The sequence below is a fragment of the Diadema setosum genome, chromosome 7 (genome assembly GCF_964275005.1).
Source record: "Diadema setosum chromosome 7, eeDiaSeto1, whole genome shotgun sequence".
NCBI lineage: Eukaryota > Metazoa > Echinodermata > Echinoidea > Diadematoida > Diadematidae > Diadema > Diadema setosum.
In genome coordinates this window covers 26,015,838-26,038,727 of record NC_092691.1, presented here as the reverse complement: position 1 = coordinate 26,038,727, position 22,890 = coordinate 26,015,838, and the positions used below count along the sequence as shown (strand labels likewise).

The following is a 22,890-nucleotide window of genomic DNA, read 5'->3' as shown; positions in this document are numbered from 1 at the left end:
AGGCATTTTGAGTTAAGCCCACAATCCTGTGCATTGAAGTGAAGAGTCGCAACTCGTGGATATCGCTTCAGATTATCTAGAGTGCAGCTCCACTCCATGTAGGGGTCAGTTTCAGACAGAGTGAAATCTAACAAACAGAAAAGTGGAACAATCATTGAGATTGGACATGACAGAGGTGAGACTTCAAAGTTTCACATGATTCCAGAAAACTCCCAGATTGTAGTCTCACCCACATCTAAGAAAGTCAAATGAGGTGAACTGATGAAGTCATTGCCTCATAAGTATCCTGCATGAAGAAAAATACAACATTTCCTGTTTTATAATGAATTCATATATAAAGCTGACAATAATTTAAATATTATATGAAGAAGGGGTTGTAGTTGCTGATTTATTGAGCAAAATCAATATTTAAAGAAGAAGAAGAAGGTAATTATGCACAAGCCATTGTGAGAGTTGTAAAAGGCACCAGTAATTGCATCATCACCTAACATAACTTGTACATTAAAAGTATGATCATAAAATGTAGCTGCAGCCAAAGGTAAACACATGATCTACCATTCTAGAGATTTGATGTCCCTTTCTATATATATGAAATTCAATATGAACAAGGAGAATGTCTCTGCACTTGCATCACTTCTCAAAATAATATGCCAGGCAAGTACTGTACATATTGGGAGAAAAAAGAAAAACACCCGTGAAGTTTTTTTTAATTCATTTATTTAAGTATTACATGTAAGTGGCAAATGTGTATTATTGTAGTAATATTGTGGAAGATAATTACACCAGCTGTTGTTAATTGTAACGCAGAAATAGTATACAACATATGTATTGATATTTGATTGAGTGATAACCGGTAATATTTGATATTTTATATATGTGATATGATAGGCATATTTTGGGTTGCTGTAATGTAAACTCTAATATTGTTGTTTTGGTGTGTTTTTTTGTACCCCATGTACGTGTCTAAACCTGCCATTCGTTTTGAATGAAACGGTTAGACCTGGTTCTTTTGTATACATGTCATTCTAACACTTTCTTGAACTTGAATAAAGTCATGATTAAACAAAAAATGCATTTTATCCTCAAAACCAAGCCAGTGTATTGTCCATATTTGGCAGGGAGGATTTTGACAATTCCTGTTAGTCACCTCTCATTAAAGGGATGGTACAGTATTGGTGGAGATGAGAATTGAGCTTTTCACTTTTTGCGAGATACCAAGAAAACACTTATGATGTAGTACAGAACATACCATTTTAAGAGCAATTCAAAGTTTATTTGATGAAAATCGGGTTTGGAATTACTGAAACATCCAAAAACAAAGTAAAACAAAGCGATGGCAGTAAAGTGTGGGTCCCACACTTTATTAGAATCGCTCTTTTTTGGATATCTCAGCCATTTCCAAACCAATTTTCATCAGATAAATGTTGAATTCCTCATAGAATTACATGCTCTTTCATATTTCATAAGAGGTTTCTCATTATCTCGCCAAAAAATGTTAGAAACCTGAAATTAGGTCTCAACCAAAACTATACGATCCCTTTAATCATATTCTTTACCACCAGTGAACAAACAACACTCATTCTATCGCGACTTCTTCATGGAATTAAAGGGGAACTTATCCCATTGAAACAGATGTGGATTTAGTGAGTGCAGAAATATTAGTATACACATTTAATAGTAAAGTTGGTGGACAATCCCTTCAAAAGTTATGAAATCTTGAATTATTTGGTGCGGTCATCGCTAGAGAAGAAGACTGCAATAATTTATGATGTCACAGTAGGGCAACAATTCTACTAGAGCAAATATAAAGAGAATTTAACATATTTTCATTTTTCTTGCATAATGAAAGAACACTCCACTTTTACCTCTTTAAGAAGGCAAAGGGAGTTGGATACCCTGAACATTATATCAGTAACGAGCTGAAAGAATACATGTATATATGCTTTTCACTAAAAAAAACAGGTGATAATAATAATTATTAATATTGATGATAATGACACGGCATCCTTAAGTTTTAATCTTCTCACGAGCAATGACAGCGCAAGGATTTATTTTATCCGGAAATTCGAACATTCATAACTTTTCAATGGACTGTCCCAGTTTCCACAGACTTCATCTACAAATGTGTACTACTAGTACTTCTGCATTCACCATACCTTCACATGTATATTCATGGTAAATTACCCTCTAATTCAATATGGGTGGATCCTACATTTTTGGTATTATCTGCTCTAGAAGTTGTGCAATGTGTGGAAGTAACAGGTCACCTTTTTTGCTCTTTCAGGCACAAGCTCTGACACAAAACCAAACACAGGCACACAAACAGACAACGGACGGTCGCAGACTCAATGGCATTAGCATCTAACCACAAAATGTTTCCTCTTTCTCCCTTCAGACCATCACATGTGCAGCCCATGGGTGTGATATCCTGGTTGATGACATCACTGTGATGTAAGTATTTCTTAAGACTGGCCTGGAGTTTCATTGCTGTGAATCACCCCTTCTTGTGTTGTTTGTTGGTGTTTTTTTCCCCCATTTTTGTTTTGATTTGTCTCTTTCTTTCTGTCTTTCTCTCCCCCCCCCCCCCCCACTGGAGGAGAAAGGGGAAGAGGATTTATTTTGTTTTGAAAGAAGAAATTGTATCTTTCTTTCACTTTAGTACGCAAATGAAGTGAGGAGACACTACTCAAACTTAGTGAATTGTTACTGAAATAGAAGTTGTTTTCCGTCACTTGTATTTGACTGCTTGACTTGTTTGCGTTCCACATGGAAATAAACAGGCATAGCTTTTGTAGACACAGTTGTGCAGTGGTGTCATTTACAGGAGGTAACTGTATGCATTGAGTATACACTTTTCAAGCGCAGATTCAATGAAGGATATGTTTTGCTAGTTTGAGAGATGAACATGTAGATGTTTTCATAACAACTTTGTGATGTAAATATGAGTATCAGGTAAGAGCCGTATACTGGATGAAGCATGCACATATCAAATATTTCAGGGCATACATGTACACAACTCCATTCAGTGCTGTGAATTTACCTCTGGTTGTTCAATAACAAATCTGCATCATTCATTTGTTTGTTTGTTTGTTTGTTTGTTTGTTTGTTTAATGCCTGAATTACATGAATTCAATCTTACTTTGATACTCTATTTAATAAAGTTTTTGCATTGAAAGAATTAGACATTTTGACTAAGTTTGATTGAATTTCTATAGCAATAAGAGTATCATCTTTTCAACTTTTGTCAACTCAAAATGGAAACAAGTGATTGATTCAAGTGTTTATTGCCATGAAATGAACAACATGACTTCTTTGCCACATTAGTGACTATTTGTCTCTTCAATGAACCTGCTCTATTTAACCCTATTCTAACTGGGGGGGGGGGGGGGGGGGGGGGTGACAAATTGACCCCCCCCCCAACGTTTCGCGCCACCATTCCGCGACGCGCAAAGATTTTGCCGCGTCGTTTCATGACTTTTTTCATTTAAGTCTCCCGCATATTTTGAGACCAAATTTGCGACGTCCGGGTACACCGTTCTGAAGTTATGCAATGTTTTGCATATGCATGTCAACCCGAAAACCGCTCGAAATCATGATTTCGTGTGCAAATCCAATGCAAACTGTGTTTTTTTGTTTAATTGATATAAATTAGATTATTTCAACTTTTAACCATTGAAATAAATCAATTCTATTGTAGATAAGCTTGAAAAAGTGTCTCCAACAAATTTTGGCAAAAAAACAATAGAAAACAAAAGATCGAAAAAACATTAAATTACATAATAAATTAACAAAACAATAAAAAACAAAAGAAAATGATTTTGATTGCGCTATTTTTTTACAAGAAAATTGTTTGATGTGTCTTGAGAAACTCTGACACAAAAATTTAATAATCCTTCAGTCTTTTTGATGGAGTTACAGGTGAAAATATGATTTCATGCATTAATTTGCATAATTATTTATTAAAAAATATGAAATCAACATTTTTCTGTTGTATGACCATGTAATCTTGTAGTTGACATCCGGCTCTATGTTCAGGTAAAATTTTGCGGCGATCGCGCGATCGGCGGCCGAGATCTGAAGGGGGGGTCAAATTGACCCCCCCAGTAAAAACTTGGTCTCAAATAGCCCAGTTAGAATAGGGCTAATGCCTCTCAAAATGATTTTAGAGCAAGCAAGGACTGGCATGGGACATGCTGCTACTTTGCAGTTTTAGGGTGACCAATAAAAGTGGTGCAATGTACAGTCTTTTTGTTCCCACAGAGTATTTGTTTGTACAGGACATGACTCAGAGGTCGCACATAGCCTACACCATTGATAGGGAGAAAGACACGTTGCTCCATCTGTGTTGTTGCAAATATAGTCATTGTCCTCTGTAATACATTCATCAGAGAGAGTTGCATCATGTTCTTTTGTCTCTGTTATGAGTTTAGTTTGTTTGTTTGTTTGTTTGCTTGTTTGTTTTTTCTCTATAGTTGTTCAGGTTGTAAATAATTTGGGTCAGTAATTAATTGTACCATTCAATTGGTACTCAGAGCAATGAAATAATTTTCAAGCTTTGATGCAGGCCTCAACTTAATAGTCATGCATGGTGTTCATGGACTGGCAGTCTGTAAATGGACAGGTTGATAGACATTCTCTTAATGGAAACAAAAAGCATTCAGTGGACAGGTGGTCATTAAGGACAACTGGTTATATACACAATGTACATCTAATAATGTGGTATTAAAATGATCAAGTGGAGTGGTAGTTGGCTAGTAAATTACCAATAAAAGCAGTACCATTTATGGTTTCCCAGTTGATAGAGATGATTAGAGATGTCATAGAAGGTTCCGTTTGCCAAGAACAGACCTAGTTTTGTAGTACATGTAGAAGCAGTAAAAGCAGTAAAAAAGCAGTAAAAATGACAAGTGTGAAGGTGTTCTTTTAATAGATTCACTGGCAGTACATGGAGTAGCAAGGCAATGACATTGAACTGAGTTGGACTTATGTACTTTACATGTAGTTTTATCTGTTTACAAGAGCTTGCTATTAAGGCTAAATTAGGTAGATTACCCACATTGTATAAGCGCTCCAAAGTAAACTTAATGTTGAACTTTATCATAGAATTTGTGAAAGGCAAGTCAACAAGAATCTCAATACATTTGTGTATCACACCACTTTCATCGCTCAGAAGTAGCCTCTAGTCCATCAGCCGGTACAAAACCCCCAAATTCCAACTTGAACTCAAGTGATGCCAATAAATTCAATTTCTTCTAGTTTCAACACACTTAAAGGGACTGTACAGTACTTGTTGAGGTGAGGATTCAGCTTGTACATTTGTGAGATATTTAGAAACCACTCTATGAACTGTTAAAGAGCATACAATTCTAGGGGATTCAAAAGTTTATTTGATGAAAATCGGTTTTAAAATGACTGAGATATCTAAAAACAAGTTGAAACAAAGAGATCCTCATAAAAGTCGTGGCCTGACCTGTTAATTTTATTAGGATCACTTTTTTTTTTTTTATATCTCAACCATTTTGATTCCAATTTTCATCAAATAAACGTTGAATCCTTTTCGAAATTACATGCTCTTTCATATTTCATAAGAGTTTTCTCATTATCTCACCAAAAAAAGTTATAAACCTGAGTCCTTCACCTCAACCAATACTGTACAGCCCTTTAATCTGCCTCCTGGGCAAATATGCAAATTGTTCAACCAACATCTGCAAGTACAGTATTCTATTATTGCACTGTCTCAACATCTCAACATCTCAACATTGTCAGTCCCCTGCCAACATATCAGCATCATTACCTTAAAACACATTGTCATTTACATTCTTTTAGGTATTAACATACTTGCTGGGTAATGTATTTTCTGAAGGGTTATTAACTCCATGTTTTTACAGCAATTTGTGTTTGTGCCAAAATTTGGATATAAGTTAATAATGTCCTGCTGTATGGATATTGAACTAAGTATATTTTCTGAACTTATGTTGCTTTTACAGAACTTGTGTTTGTGCCAAAATTTAGGATACTAACATAACAATGTCTTGCTGTACGGATATTGAACTAAATTAGGAAAGAATGGGAAAAAACAAAACAATCCCTGTACACTGGTGGCAAACTTGCATAGATTGCTACTTAAAACCAGGATTGCTTGATTTGAAAGTAACATTGATGAAAGTTATAAGATATTATGAAATATTTCTCCAAGGTAATAAAGATGCTATTAAATGTTAAAAACACAAGAAGTTGTTACACTGTATGTGGATAGTTGTGTATAAGTGAATTTGTGAAAAGTTAATGTTGTCATGACATTTTGGCATTATACATTTAATTAGCAACTGAACAACAGGCAAAATTATATGGTTCATCAAAATCGAGGTGAACTTATTAGATTCCTTTGATGATGTTGTGATGACTTCTTTTCTGGGGGGGGGGGGGAGGGCAGTTTGTGTCGTGTGCTAGTTCTGTTGAAATGATATACTGGTACAGACTACGGTCCACACAATTCAGGCTATGAGTTTTCAAACTTCTTTTTTTTTATGACAGTAGCTTTTTTGCTCAGCAAATTTTTTGTGAATTTTCTGATGTCCTTAAACTTACAAAAAAATGATACTCTAGATAAAAAAAAGAATGTTTTGTGAATCCATATTTTAAAGATCTCTTTTTTTAAAATATATTTAAGCATAAGGTAATACACCATGTCTGTGTTCATGGCTAATTGTGGAAAGCTTATTTGATATGAGTATGATCAGGATTTAAATATAGAAAATTTAGTTTGTATGATTCAGATGAAATAATGCACCTGCCACGCAACATGGCACAGCAAGATGAATAAAGGGGACAGTAGCATTCTGTCAAATCAGGGCAGGCAGATAGTACGGAGGCTCACAGGAAGCCATGCCAGAAGAGCGTCGCCTTGAATTTTACAGTATGTTTTCAAGGAAATACCTCCAAAACTCATCCTTTCCGATATCTCTGCGTCCCTCCTGTTGCTGCCGCACATTGCAGGAAGCTGGTGAAAGAGGCCAAAGTGAAGCTGAAATACCAGCATCTGATCACCAACAGCTTTGTGGAATGCAATCGACTCATGCGGTGGTGCCCCGCCCCGGATTGCCCCAACGCATTCAAGGCTAACCATGTAGAACCTCGTCCCGTTACCTGCATCTGTTCAAATACATGCTGGTAAGTACCATTTCAAACTGTAGGTTTGGAATTCATCGATTTACAAAATACAGTACATCATCAACCATTCTTGGCACCTGTAATACCATCTTTACTACAAATTGTCTTCTTTAGATTTCTGCCATTTTTGGTTTATTATTTACTGGGTAAGTGTATTAGAAGGTGATTAAAGAAAACAGAAATTGTGCTTACAAGACTGTGTTTGCAGAGATTTGATGTTTTTATCTTATTTTATTTGAAGTTTTTATCCTGTAAATGTATATCATGATATTTTGTTTCATTTTTAAAGATGAAATACTATGAAATAGGAAGCTATTCAGTTTTATTGTAGTGAAAAAAAGAAAATTTGTGTGATATTGTAATGGTATCCAATGTACTGAAAGCATAACAATTTTCTCCAAGTGCCATTTAGGATTTGTGATGTCAGAAAGGGTTCTTCCTTTTAAGTTTTTTGTTTTCATCCTTTTGAGTTGTATATTGCCACTGTAATTCCTGGATTCTCTCACTGCTTTTTAGTTTTTTTCTTTTTTCTTTTTTTTTTTTCAAGAAAATGTTTTTCCAGGAAATATCTGCATACCCGGATCTTGAGAAATTACCACACATTTCTGGTTGTCGTTTCTTTCTTACGGAGACCACTGATCTCTAAACAGTCGTAAAAGTCTCCCTCTTTCCCTCAATTTGATGGATCTACAGCTTGGTGCAGACCCTGTGTAGCAAGCTAGAAGCAAGGAGTTTCAAGCTCCTTGCTGTAAGAGTCAATGAATGGCAGCCTTGTATGGATGTTGTGTGATCACTCTGATGGCTGCACCACAAAATGGCCTGTTGGATGCACTGCCAAATTTAGTGGTTTATTGTACAATCTACCACATGCCCTATCAGTGTGAGGTAGGATGTACTGTGAAACACAATATATTCGCGGCATGAAATTTTTGCATTTGGAGCGGATGGCCTTTTTTGTGGCATGAAATTTTCATGAGTTGCCTCTAACATTCAATGCGTATAGTGTAGACAAGAACTTTCACATGCATTTTGATATCGTGAATTTTGGCTCTCATGAAATTTGTGATATTAAAATGCGCACGAACATTCCTTGTTTTACTGTATTCTCTTCAAGAACAGAAAACAAATGTAATTCAGAGATTCATTTTTGCAAAAGGGTAAACAGGACGATGCATTATGGACATCACAGCACTTGTGATCACTCGGCCTGTAGTCTTATAATACTCACCTGTGTTACAGTATACTTTGCTGGACTTTTGGAAGTAGGGAGTAGTGCACTATGTTTTCAACCAGATACACTGGCATTGAATGCAATGCTGTGTTCTCTAAGTGGAACTGTACTATAGTTTTGTTTCGAAAGTATAGACCGATTCAGGTTCGTTGAGGGCAGCAGACAATTTGAAGCACTGGGCGCAGCCATGAGCTCATTTTGCGGTGTCCCAGCCGACCCCCCCTCCTCTCTCCCACCCCACGGGCAACATGTTTATCGCGCACTTGTAACAAAGGTTCGCGCACTAAGTAAGCATTCGCGCACTCAGTACGAGACGCCTATTGGCTAAAACAACCATGCATTAGTTTTTCATCCTGCGCGCGTGCTAATGTAGGGAGAGGGGTGGGGGAGTGGGAGGGGGGGTCAGCTGGGACACCGCAGTAATGGCGCTGCCCATGCCAAAAATACACATAGCGCGTCACAGAATCGGTCTATACCTTGTGATCTAAAACTCAATGAAATCCTACTATCTCTGGGTTTGTCGTCTTGCCACAGAGTTCAGTTTTGCCACAAAGTTCGTGTCAGTATTGATGTGGTTTCCCACACTCTGCAGTGTCGCCTGTTCTTTGCTTTGCTGTGGCATTGTGCCAAGTTGTGAATCCATCACAGTGTTTGCCCTCAAATTTCCAGCGATGGACTTTTGTCGAGAGAGTGCTAATTGTTGTACTTGAAACAAAATGTGTCACTAGAGCTCTTATTGATTAAAATAGGGGAGAGTTGCAGAAACAAGAGTAACAAGTTTCACTGAAATTAGATATTATACATATGAGAAAGGGGTGTTATTCTAAAGTCCAGCATGTTTTGAGAACAATGATGTTGGTCACAGTCACATGCATATTTTACGAGATAATGATTTCCTGGCCTCACAAATTGCCCTTTGATTGGCACAGTGATTTTCACAGAATTTCCTGTTTTGTAATTAAATAAAAGGGAGTAAAATACCTCATTTGCAGCATCTTTTTTTTAGCATTGAAAAGTAACTTAGCACCGATGACTTTTAAAGGAGGAGCAGAATTGCTAGATTTTTTATGAAAGATAAGATTCATCATATTTTCATGTAAAAAACAGTTTGAGTGTCATTTCACAAAGTCATCATCACTTTTATACTTTGCATTTCTTATATCTTACACAATATGGTCATTGGGAACTTTGACATTCCAAGACTAAGTGTATATTGGCTTATATGTTTTTGATAGTGATTTTTTTTTTTCATTTTGTTTTTACTTTCAGTTGTTATATCAAAGTGGACTTGAACATGGAGTGGTAGAGCTACATCAAGTTGAAACATGGAGTTCAGGCTGTAGTGCTTTGAAAACCAAATTGATGTATTTCCTCAAGAGCAATCTACATTGTATGAAGATATTTGTCTCACAGATCTCAGCTCTCCACTCAAAAGTGAATCTTCCTGCTAACAAACCTCAAACAACATATGTACCCAGAGTGTCATCTAGGAAATCGTGGAAGTTTCAGTTGCTCTGTGACATTACAAATTGATTCTTTCACGCTCATGGCTTACAAACACATCATTTCTATGAACTTCTTGTGTATTTTTTATGAATGACTAAAAAAAGATTAGTTTTTGTGCGTTTGTTTATATTTTATTTTTCTTTCCTCAAACAGCTTTGTCTGTGGCGAGAACTGGCATGATCCAGTGAAATGCATGGTGAGTCTCTTTTATCTTTCTTCGTTGGACTTTGGGAGCTGGTTGCATAAAGTCTGTGAAATGCAAGGGTGTTTGTTTCTTGTATTATCTTTTCTGTTTTGGTAAAGGGTTATGGATGCAATACTAACTTTGTCACAATCCTTCCAGAGTGTACTACCCCATCCCCAGGTATTCAACCATTTTATATGTCTTTATTCACAAAGATGCAGGTGACATTTAGCTTGCTGACTTCAGTAGTGTTTGTGTGATACCTTACTTTGAAGTACACTGTCTCCTACAAGTTGTACTTTGATAAACTGTGTCAGTTTGTACAAGTGCAGGGAAAAAAAAAAACTGCTGAAAACTGCCTTTAATGACCACTTATTGTTAGTCAGTAGAATTAAATTGGGTCAAAAGAGGCCTAAGCTCAGGCACATCATACATGTACCACAGAATAATTAAGTTTGATAATGACCAAAATGCGTCAAAACTTCAAACCAGCCCTCTTTCAGACTACGACCTTGATTATAACAATACATAGAACACCGTCTTCGTATCTCATCAGTGATTAGTTGTCTAATATTAAGCGGCATGGGTTCTTATTTTCTACACAGTGGCTCAAGAAGTGGATCAAGAAATGTGATGACGACAGTGAAACATCGAACTGGATAGCTGCCAACACGAAGGAATGTCCCAAGTGTCACGTGACCATTGAGAAAGATGGCGGGTGCAATCATATGGTCTGCCGCAACCAGAACTGTAAGGTAGGGTAGTCCCACCCCTTCTTCAGCCACTTGGCAGGAGCTTGACCACCAGGCTGGTGTCCGTAGTGTTCTTACACACAGACAATAGCTGACCTTCAGTATTATCACCGAGAAAAGAAAAACAGGAACAGTGTCTTGTCAGACAGAATGATATTTCTGCCGCTGACATGCATATTATCATTTTTTGACTGTGCTAGTCCAATGATATGTCTTTAAGGGACTCCCCTTTCTTTGCACTGTCTACAGTTAAGTGTGAGTTTGTTTGCCTTTCCCATGATTGGTATTATCAGGTCATGGTAGCTTCTGCTGTGGTTTTGGCAGTGTCAGTATTATCGTTGGATGCTATGAATGTTTGGATTGAGGAAGACAGAAAATAACAGGATATTGAAGGAAAAGCATGACCACTCTTGTCAATATATTATTTCCCTTATTACTTGCAGCATAAGTCATAGCACAACTATTCTTAGGTAAAGCTTGCGGTGTATGCCACGTCATTTTGTGATTTATTAGTTTGCAGTTTTGATTTCGTCTTGATTCCTTTGTTCACAAGGATTCTGCGTCTCTACTCGCCATAGATTCCATTCTGTTTTCTCTGTTTTCTCTGCTTTTAGGGGCTTACTTTTGTATTCTGAAATATATGTAGAGTGCTGCATATGGTCTGTGCAAGGTACGACGCTCTGTAAATGCGGAGTGTCGGGATGCCTTTATTGCTACGTGGTAGAATAATGGTTTATATGATGTGATACAGTGTGAGTAAGTCCAGAGTTGAACATCCCTATATAATTAACATTTTTCTCACTTGTTTCAGGCTGACTTCTGCTGGGTGTGCTTAGGTCCGTGGGAGCCCCATGGGTCTTCATGGTAAGTCATGTTACCATGCTAGAATGAGAAAACAATTGTTCAAGTTGTATTGTTTGTTACAGAAGTTTACAAGACAGGTCAGGAATGGGGCCATTAGCCAGTGTGTATTCAGATCACACATTATGCCATATGCATTACTTTTCAAAATGTGCACTTACTGCAGGTATTATGCAAATATGCGAGGCAGCCATGAATACCATGTACGGTGCCGACCGCGGGAAACGTCACACTTTTCCGAGATCTGGACGAGGCCACTCACGCGTATCCCCGCGGGTACCCGCGGGTATACGCGTTCAGTGGACGAGTCCATCCGCCCGCACGGGAAATCCATCCTAGGGACTTTGCGTCTCGATAGACGTGTGTTGGACGAGGGTGGACGAGGGTGGACGAGGGTATTCAAGGGCACATTCCCGTTATATTTAACCAAGTTCTATTCTGACCGCTCAATCAAAATACATTTCATGGAGTTCCAACTTTCACCATTTTCATCAAATTCCGATTTTCGATTATCGATTTGATCACACTCTGATGACCACTGCCTTGATTGTTCGTTTCTTTCTAAAGAAGTACACCTGCGGAAGTTGTGCACATGCGTTCATCACTCGAGTATCAATAATTATTAGAACATATCGACATCGGTTACGATCATCTAGCCTCGTGGATCCGACACCGCGTCTGCTATTCACGACTTTTAACGACCTGCGCCAACATAATTTCATTGCTGAAATTTTGGTGGCCCAATCGGGCCACACAAAAGTCGGATGTTTGCCTTTACTTTTGGTAATGATCAGCGGTAACAATCGGCTCCATAAGATGCAAAAATAGATGTCGCATGTTTGCTTTAGATCTTGGAAATGAATCACGGTAACATTTGACTCCGTATATGATACTAGAATAACCGAATGTTTGCTTTGGCGTTCGGAAGTGAATAATAATAATATTCAACTCCGTACGATGATAAGATAAATGTCGGATGTTTGCTCTTACGTTTGAAAGTAAATAGCAATAACATTCAGCTCCCGAAGATGCTTAAGTAAATGTCGAATGATCCCTTTGACGTTTGGAAATGAATAACAAAAATATTCAACTCCGTACGATGATAAAATAAAAGACGGATGTTTGTTTTTTATACTTTCGGAAGTAAATAGCAATAACATTCGGCTCCGGAAGATGCTAAAATAGATGTCAAAATGATGGCTTTTACGCTCGCAAGTGAATAGCAGTAATATTCTGCTCCATACGATGCTAAAATAACGGTTGGATGTTTGCTTTTAAATTTAGAAATGAATAACATTAACATTCAGCAGCGTTCGATGGTAAAATTAATGTTCAATGATTGCTTTGATGTTCGGAAATGAATTACAATAATATTCAACTCCGTATATACGATGATAAAATATACAATGTATGTCTGATGTTTGCTTTTACGTTCGGAAGTAAAAATCAATAATATTCAGCTCCCAAAGATGCTAAAGTAAATGTCGAATGATCCCTTAGACGTTCGGAAATGAATAACAATAATATTCAAGTCCGTACGATAATAAATAAATGACGGTTGATTGCTTTTACTTTCGAAAGTAAATAGCAATAGCATTCGGCTCCGGAATATGCTATAATAAAATAATGTCAGATGATTGATTTTACGTTCGGAAGAGAATATCAGTAATATTCTGCTCCATACGATGCTAAAATAACTGTTGGATGTTTGCTTTTAAATTTCGAAATGAATAACAGTAACATTCAGCTGCATCCGATGGTAAAATTAATGTTTAATGAGTGCTTTGATGTTCGGAAATGAACAACAATAGTATTCAACTCCGTACGATGATAAAATATACAATATATTATGTCTGTTATTTGTTTTTACGTTCGAAAGTAGATAGCCATAACATTCAGCTCCCGAAGATGCTAAGGTAAATGTCAAAATAAGAGCCCTTTAACGTTCGGAAATGAATAACAATAATATTCAAGTCCGTACGATAATAAAATAAATGACGGATGATTGCTTTTACTTTCGAAAGTAAATAGCAATAGCATTCGGCTCCGGAAGATGCTAAAGTAAATGTCAGATTATTGTTTTTACGTTCGGAAGTGAATAGCATTAATATTCTGCTCCATAAGATGCTAAAATAACTGTCGGATGTTTGCTTTTAAATTTCGAAATGAATGACAGTAACATTCAGCTGCGTTCGATGGTTTGGAAATGAATACAATTATATTCAACTCCGTATACGATGATAACATAAATGTCTGATGATTGCTTTTATGTTCAAGAGTAAATAGCAATAACATTCAGCTCCGGAAGATGCTAAAATAAATAACGCATGTTTGTTGTGACGTTCGGAAATGATTAACCAAAATAACTCCGTATATACGATGATAAAATAAATGTCTGATATTCGGTTTTACGTTCGAAATATAATAATAACAATCAGCTCCCTTCGACGTTCGGAAATGAATGATAATAATATTCAACTCCGTACGATGTTTAAATAAATGTCGGATGCTTGCTTGTAATTTATATTGCTATGTACTTTCGCAAATAAATAGCGATAACATTCGGCTCCGGAAGATGCCAAAATGATTAATGTCACATGATTGCTTTTACGTTTGGAAGTGAATATCAGTTACATTCTGCTCCGTACTATGCTAAAATAAATGTCGGATATTTGCTACATGTGTTTTACATTTCGAAATGAATAGTAACATTCGGCTGCGTTTGATGGTAAAAAACAAAACAAAAACAAAACAAAACAAAACACACACACACACACACAAAAACAACTGTCTGATGTCTGCCTTGACGTTCAAAATTCGGCCCCGTACGATATGATTAAATAATTGTCAGTGATGACTCATTTCACTTTCGCAAGTGGACAGCAGTGACATTCGGCTCCGTACGATGATAAAATAGATGTCGGATGTTTGCTTTTATATTTGGAAATGACTAACTGTTAAATTCTGCTCCGTATACGACAGAGCTGCCAACCTTTGGAAGCACAAATTAGTACTCAGCAGCTCCAAAATTCGTATTTTCCACCAGAATTCGTATTTTTTCAATCTCCCTCTTTTTGCTATGAGGCCTACAGGCTTTAAACATAACGTTATGACACATGCCGAAGCATCCAGCTGGTCACCAGCACGATAAAGATTCTGAACTACGCAATGTTCAGCGTTGATTGATTGCTTTCTCGCAATGTGTACAAGTGCAAGTTTGTACCTCCAGAAACTTTCTGGGCTGATTATGGAAGCTTCCACTTTCTAGCAGGGGACGGGGAATGCTTGATCTTCTCAAGAGAGCTTCTGTGTGAGCGGATGCAAAACTCTGTTCTGTGTTTCCAATTATGTACTATCAAAACATAATCATGCGTTGTTTTCAGGCTTTTTTCATTTTATTGGATTTTAAACATCAGTATTTTTCGAAGTATTCCAATTCCTTTTCCCCTGACTGGAATCGGAAAGTCTGACACTATAACGATGATCGCAAAATGCCGCGCTGTGTGTGGGAAGCGCCGATGTGGTGCAAACACGTGGCTTCATTTTCAAGTTTAAATGAATGCGCCATGTGCTCCTGCCTATAAGAGGTTACTGCAAGTTCGATGGATCGAATGCGCCATAGCTGAGCTGAGCTGAATGGCTTGTTTACGGTAAACATGCAGTTTACGTTCGATATGAAGAAATCATTACGTCTTTCACGAGGGAAAAACACATAAAACAAACAAATAAAACAAACAAATAAAACAAACAAACAAAATACACCCACGAACGAATGTTGATAGTCAAAACTTTGAAAAGTAATATAAAGCAGTTTTGATGCGCGTGAACTGAAATTAATTGTCATTACACGTTGTATTTTGCTGTCTAACCAGGTGATGACTGCATCTCATTGGACCTACTCGTAGTGAATTTGTCTGGGCATACGAGACCTTTCATGTATTTCTGTGATTGCATTTTTAATTGACTGAATAATCAATCCTTTTTTATTGTTCAGGGAACATTAGATATTCGATCAAGTACACTATAATCGACTGTTCGATGTTCCCTACTATGCGCCAAAAGAAAGGCTATAGACATAGAATCATGATATCTTTGGAATTATTCCTTTAATTCAACTAATGAGCTCGTTCTTCGATCGATATTTCCAGGATATTTACACGCTGTTTATTCCAATGCGCGCATTCTTTCGTCTGGCACGCACCTGGGTGTGGCACCTGCTTTTGTGGAAATTTCCACAAGGGAGAGGGGTGGGGTGTCAAGTTTCTTCGAGCCGAAGAGACTGCATACACAATCTCTTCGCTTTTATTTGTTGTCATTCGTGTTTTCGCCTTATTCTTTGCTGATATTCAACAGTTAGATTTAACTTTACGAAAGTTGCTATAGCACATGGTTCGTTTTGTTGTGAGGTGTACGTAATTTCTTTTTTTTTAAATCATTCTTGAGAGGGGAAAGAAGAGTAAGGGGGAAAGAAGACTAGAGGGAAAGGGAAAAAACGTCACGTACGCTAAGCATTCACAGGAAGCCGTCTTTTTACACCAGTCACCAGCATAGTTATCATCACTATCAGACATCACTCAAGATCATTTTAGCCTTTTCCTATATATGATCAACATTAAGAAACACGTATAATCCCCCGAGATAAATACCTAAGAAACTCAATAACAAATACAAGGTAAATAACAAATACAAGGTATCAACACTTCCCAACAACACAAACATTTAGAAAACAACAAATAGCACATCGAAGCGGCTGGGATCAAACTCCGTCGCTTCGATTGCAGCGAAGCGGAGAAATCGCCGTTACGAAAATAACAGTGCGAGACACTAAGAGAATTACGTTTAAATACTTCGAAGTATAAAGGGAACGGATAAAGTGATATAAAATGGAAGAAATCGTACTAAACGAGGTGTGAGAAACGACGGAAATAAAACGAAGTTTAGTAGTAAGCTTAGGCCCTAGCAAAAGTTTTGCAGCACCGAAAGCTACGCGAAAATAAACACACATATGAAACTCGGTATTGCGACGAGATCCTATGGGATCAAGTCAATAAACGATAAAAAACAAAGGAAATTGATTCATTTTGACCGGAAAATAGTTATAAGTATTCTGTTATATGAGATCTCCTTTAATAGGCCTAGAAATATTCGAGTTTCCACGATACTCGGGAAAGAAAGTTCGAACGCTTTTCACCCGCACATATACTGCAGAGGGCAGTGCACATCAGTCATCAATACACGAACAGAAACTCACCTCTACAACTTCCTTGCAGAAAATGATGCAATAGCGTTATAAAAAAACACACAACACTCTAAAAATCATTTCGTACTTGGGAGGAAAGGGACAAGAGGATGAAAAGAAGAGTAAAAGAAGCAGACATTGCACAACGGGACGCTTTCACCCCACCTCATACGGTACTGTAGTGGCAGCTGGCTACAGTGTGTAGACACTCCCCAGCCGGCCGGCCGGCCACACATGGGGATACCACGGCGATCCATGTAAACAGGGAGGTAAACATCCAGGGTCCGTAGGCGACAGGGATTTACGCGCGCGAAGTTCTGTTCGGTGTACACAGTACGCAAGCAGCGATATGCGTGTGCGCACATTTTTCTATTCAGCGCTTTCCACATACGGTGCGTACGCGTTGCATCGATATCCCAGCTGAATACAGATAACATGGCACATGCGACGTGCGTTTGCTATATTTTTACCCATTATTTTTCCCCACTGTGAATTCGTACTTTCTAAGGACGTTTTCATATTGTCGTATTCCCTTCGATTTTTCGTATACGAATTTTTCGGAACGGTTGGCAGCTCTGGTACAATGCTAACATAAATAACAGATTATTGCTTTCACATTTGAAAATGATTAATGGTATAAATAGGCTCAGTATGATGCTTAAATAAATAGAGGATGTTTGCTTCACATTCGGAAATCAATAAGGGTAACATTCAGCTCCATAAGATGCTAAAATGAATGTCGGTTGTTTGCTTTTATACAGTGTATTTGAAAATGATTAACGGTAATATTCGGCTCCGTGAGGTTCTAACATACTATAGTGAATGTTGGATGATTGCTTTTACAATCAGAAATGAATAGCGGTAACTTTCGGCTCTTTACAATGCTAAAACAAACAATCTGGAAATGCTCCCACTTTCTCATCCCAAAAGTAAGTTATGACCACCTAATAGGCATCAACTTTTATAATCATCTATAAGCCTATTTGCTAAATCTTAGAATTCAGAATAATGGTGATAAGATGATCTACGTTTGTATTCATTTATTTTAGACATGGGTACCTGTCACGTCAGTAATGCTTAATAATTGTTTTTAGTAGGACCGATTTAGTTTTTCCTATGTTTTTCTTGATTTTTTTGGCCACCAAAAAAAAAAAAAATAGAAATCAATGATTTTGGTGGTCAAAAAATAAAAATTAGTTTGGAGCCCTGCGATATCATTGGGCTCATCATTACTTAATCTTTCCCATGATACGCTAATATTTATATCATCAACCTGTCGACGTCATCCGACAATTCATGATTCAAACCTTTTTTTTTCATCGTCCGCTATTCCTCATTTTTATCAATACACGGACAAATTACTATTTCATCTTGCTGACATTATACTCCTTTCAAGAACTTCATAAGCAAGCAAACATTGTAAACATTAGCAAGTGAGAACATGCATCTATCGCCGTCATACATAGAATATAAGAATACATCGAACACTTACAGATCAAAAGATAAAAAAGTGGCGATATTGCATGTTATAATAGAGACGAGATTAATTATGAAAATTGAAATGATGTTACAAGATTGCAATATAGGACCCCTATAATAGAGAATCAACGATTAACATAAAAAAAAAAATCAAGTTTCTATATATGCATAATACTGTATAAACATAATGATTATACCGTGTGTGTGTGTATGATATAACTATGTGCCAACTTCTAAACTGGTAAACTGGAAATATATTGCTCGGGTGATTGACGCACTCACTTATGAGTGATTGACGCGTCCTCCCTACTTAGCGAGATCGTTGAAGCTCACCGACAATGAAACAATATTCTTCATGTTTGTATATAAAGGTAACTGCTTCCCGCCCAAGCCTACTTTGAACACAGACAGGGTATTCTTTCTCATTCTAGAGTAATGAAGGAGCGCACTTTCGGCTGTGATCTAAGTCCCTATTATCATCATGAGTTCATGTCGCCGTTTAGTGATCTAAACTTCAGCTTTGCTGAACTGTTCAATGTCTTGAGCAGGAAGCGAAAACAATGGCTGGACTGAGGAACCTTCGTTTTTAAAAGGGGGAAATAGAAACAAAAAACAACAATGAAACCGAACAAGCCGGCCGAGCATTGTTTAGGTTAACCACGCGTGGTGATAATCGCGCCCATTGATCGCTCTGTCCAGCTGGCTTAACCCTATTCTAACTGCGAGGAGTTTTTACTGGGGGTGACCCCCCCCCCCCCCCTTCAGATCTCGGCCACCGATCGCGCGATCGCTGCGAAATTTTTCCTGAAGATAGAGCTGGATGTCAACTACAAGATTAGATGGTCATACAATAGAAAAACATTGCCTTTCTATTTTTAATAAATTAATTATGCAAAGTTATGCATGAAATCATATTTTCACCTATAACTCCATAAAAAAGACTGAAGTATTGCTAAATTTTTGTGTCAAAATTCCTCAAGACATAATTATGAATCAATTTTCATTTAAAAATAAAGCACAGTCAAAATCAATTTCTTTTGTTTTTTATTGTTTTGTTAATTTCTTATGTATTTTATTGTTTTTTCGACCTTTTGTTTTGTGTTGTTTTTCAAAATTTGTTGCAGGCACTTTTTCAGGCTTATCTACACTAGAATTGATTAATTTCAATGGTTCAAAGATGAAATACTCTAATTTATATCAATTTAACCAAAAAACACAATTTGCATTCAATTTGCACACGATATCATGAATTTGAGCTGTTTTCCGGTTGACATGCATTTGCATAACATTACGTTACTTCAGAACGGTGTACTCGGACGTCGCAAATTTAGTCTCAAAATATGCGGAAGACTTCAATGAAAAAAGTTGTGAAACGACGCGGCAAAATCTTTGCGCGTTGCAGAATCGTGGCGCGAAACGTGTGGGGGGGGGTCAATTTGACCCCCCCCCCCCCCCCAGTTAGAATAGGGTTAAGAGTATGCATATTGACCAAAAATAGTCAGAGAGATGCTAATTTACTCTTACATGCTATCGCTACTATTTAAGTTGAAAACTGGAACTTTCTGAAAGGTTAAAGATGATCGTAAAATCAGTTCTGGCTACAGGATTTTATAATAATTATAATAGCATACAACATGTACCAAGTTTTCATCGTTTACCTGTCTAGAAAAGGCGGGAATACACCCTTTCGCAATTACCCGTACTTCATATAACACATCAAGTGGTACACTTATTTTTTTTTTTCATCTTCCCATTGACCAAGTCCAAGTTCATTAAAAAAGAACAGATCCTTTTTTTTTTTTTAGGGTTCTTCAATTTTAAAGAAAGTATAGCTTATAGAAATCAAATAACATAAAATGAAGCATAATACATCGCCGTGTGACTGATTGTGAGATTTTGCTTTAGATATTGAGCATGATCATCTGCATTTATTCATTTCTTAAACTTTGCCTCATCGTTTTATTTATTTTTTTATTAACAGTTGATCGTAATCTTTACAAATTGTAAAGCAGTCTGCTATAATACAGTAATAGTGTTACATTCGTCACTTGAAATTGGTCGGGTGACGCTCACAAAAATGTTTGAAAATCGCGCGATTATGTGGCATTTTGTTCGTTAGTTGGCGTCTTATCACTCCAAAGCAGTTCAGCTTAACTGTTGGCTTATAGAAGTGATCATCAATCGGTAAGGATTAGTCAGATGAATTCATGAATTCACTTTATGCATCACAGCTAATCGAACTATTCAACATCGTTGAAGTAACCATACCTTTTTATTTTCATAGTTCAAACTATTTCTTAACAATTATATGCAAAACGAAAGTACTCTACACGTTTTTCAAAATGCTCAGATGTAATGAGTCAATTCAACAAAGATTGCATTACGGCAACCTTTACTGACCTAAACAAGTTTTCTATAGAGCTATCAGTTCTGTTATAATGGCATTCTGATAACTTCGACTGCGTTTTGAATTCGTACCGAGCACAGCATTCAAAACAACGGGTTCCTCAGGTCCTCTTTAGGTACTGGTATACTTGCTAAAATCATTCTCTTTAGCTTCCATTGACAACAACATAGGAGGAGAATGGAAGCGATCAACTTTCTCGGTAAATGAGGCTTTTCGTATATAGCACACATTGCGTGCCTCTTTCTTTTTTTTTTTCTGTTTCTGTTGTTTCAAACTACACCGCAGCCGACACACACACAAACACACCAAAGTTTACATTCAGGCAACCGTATTTTGGTATTGGTTAGAATCGAATTATATCTGTCTTGTGATTGGCTAATTATCTGTAGCAAAAACAAAACAAAACAAAACAAAACAAAAACAAAAACAAACACAAAAATGCTGAAAACTGCTTAACGAATATCGGTGGCGTGCCAAAGGAGTAAAATGGAGTCTATACTCTAAAGGGGCCTGAGCTTTTGATTCCAGCAGAATCTTCGTCAGAGGCAAAATGATAATCAGGCAGGGAAAGCAATCACATTATTAAGAAGTTCACACAACACGAACAGTCAGGGACACGGAACAAAGAAAACAAAAGGAGAGGGTGGGAGGTCATGGGCAAGGAGGCCAACAGGTGAAGGGAGGGGGATTAAAGCAGGAGGGTGGATAGACAAAAGGCATAGGAGGGTCAGTGATAATCCTGAGTGCCATGGGGGCATCCATTTAAGAGTGAATTTTCTCACACACCCAAGCTGTCGCCATGTATGTGTGTGCGATGAAGCGTTAACGCCGTCGCTAAGCGGGACTGTTGCATCATATTATGGGGGGGGGGGGAACGGGTTGTGAGCTTGAACATAACCTGAACTTTGAGGGCGATTTTCTTTTTTTTTTTCTTTTATGACTTCTAGGGATGCGGAAAGGGGTTGTTTTATATATTATTGTAAAGATAAAACTATAAAATGTATGTAGAATTCAAGTATTTATATATACATGTGTAGACATGCCTAAAATTTCGTTTACTGCGACATACGCATTTCGACCGAGCGCATCACGACCTGTATGGACTACGCACATGTATTCTTTTATCTTGCGCTCTACTTTTGTGGGAATTTCTTCAAGCATAGGTGTCAGGTTTTCCTACGTTACGTCTGCGGTCATTAATTCCACATTTGTTAGTTTGTCTGCTTTCTTATTCTGTGTTTTCTGCATTTTACTTGAACTTAAAGGAGGTCTAGACATTTCGTTTGCTAAATGCACGCGAGTCACGTTGCATTGTATGATGTATTTTGTTTCGTTGACCATTCATGAGAAGCGTTTCTTTGAGCAAACTCTCTTTTCACACCAAAATCACTTATAGAAGGTAGTCATCCACATTGGTTATCAAAATAATAATTCCGTCATTTTCCTTTCGTTCAGAAACAGGAATCAGAATTCTCAACACGTCATCCACATTGGTTATCAAAACAATAATTCCGTCATTTTCCTTTCGTTCAGAAACAAAAATCAGTTATTCTCAACACGTTATTACAAAAATTACATCTCACAGCGATAATAGGGCCTACTAGAACCAACCCATCGCCGCAAAATGACACATTACGGTTACGAGGACATACACAATGCTTGAACAAATTACTTTGCTTCAAAATGTAGAAACAGATGAAGTGACATAACAAGAGAAAGGGCGCACCGAAAGAGGTACACTGTATCAAGATCAACTAAGATAAACTCTAACAAAAAAAAAGAAGAAGAAGGAAACTATTTCCCCCCCCCACACACACACACACGCACACACATACACACAAACGAGTAGATACACAAAGGTCATATGTTTACCTTTGGGAGCAGTGATTTAAAAGATATTTTAGATATCACATGTGATGCATAATATGTCCGTTGTGCAAAGCATCCTACATAATTTTTTGTAATAAAGCCTAGAATATAAGGAGATATCAGTATTTCTCTTATAGATTGTAAAGAACCTTCGGAATTAGGACATTGTTTCATTTTCGGATTAACGAACAT

The 22,890-nt window shown here is 37.3% G+C and overlaps 1 protein-coding gene across 1 annotated transcript in view; it reads left to right on the top strand.

The window, feature by feature from the left end:
* Positions 1-22,890, top strand: part of LOC140231031 (E3 ubiquitin-protein ligase arih1-like) — a 76,840-nt gene that overhangs the window by 30,292 nt on the left and 23,658 nt on the right. The window contains exons 5-9 of the mRNA XM_072311184.1: positions 2,396-2,451; positions 6,997-7,170; positions 10,061-10,103; positions 10,697-10,846; positions 11,655-11,707. Of these exons, the coding sequence (XP_072167285.1) occupies positions 2,396-2,451; positions 6,997-7,170; positions 10,061-10,103; positions 10,697-10,846; positions 11,655-11,707 (476 nt within the window). The remainder of the gene's footprint in view (positions 1-2,395; positions 2,452-6,996; positions 7,171-10,060; positions 10,104-10,696; positions 10,847-11,654; positions 11,708-22,890) is intronic.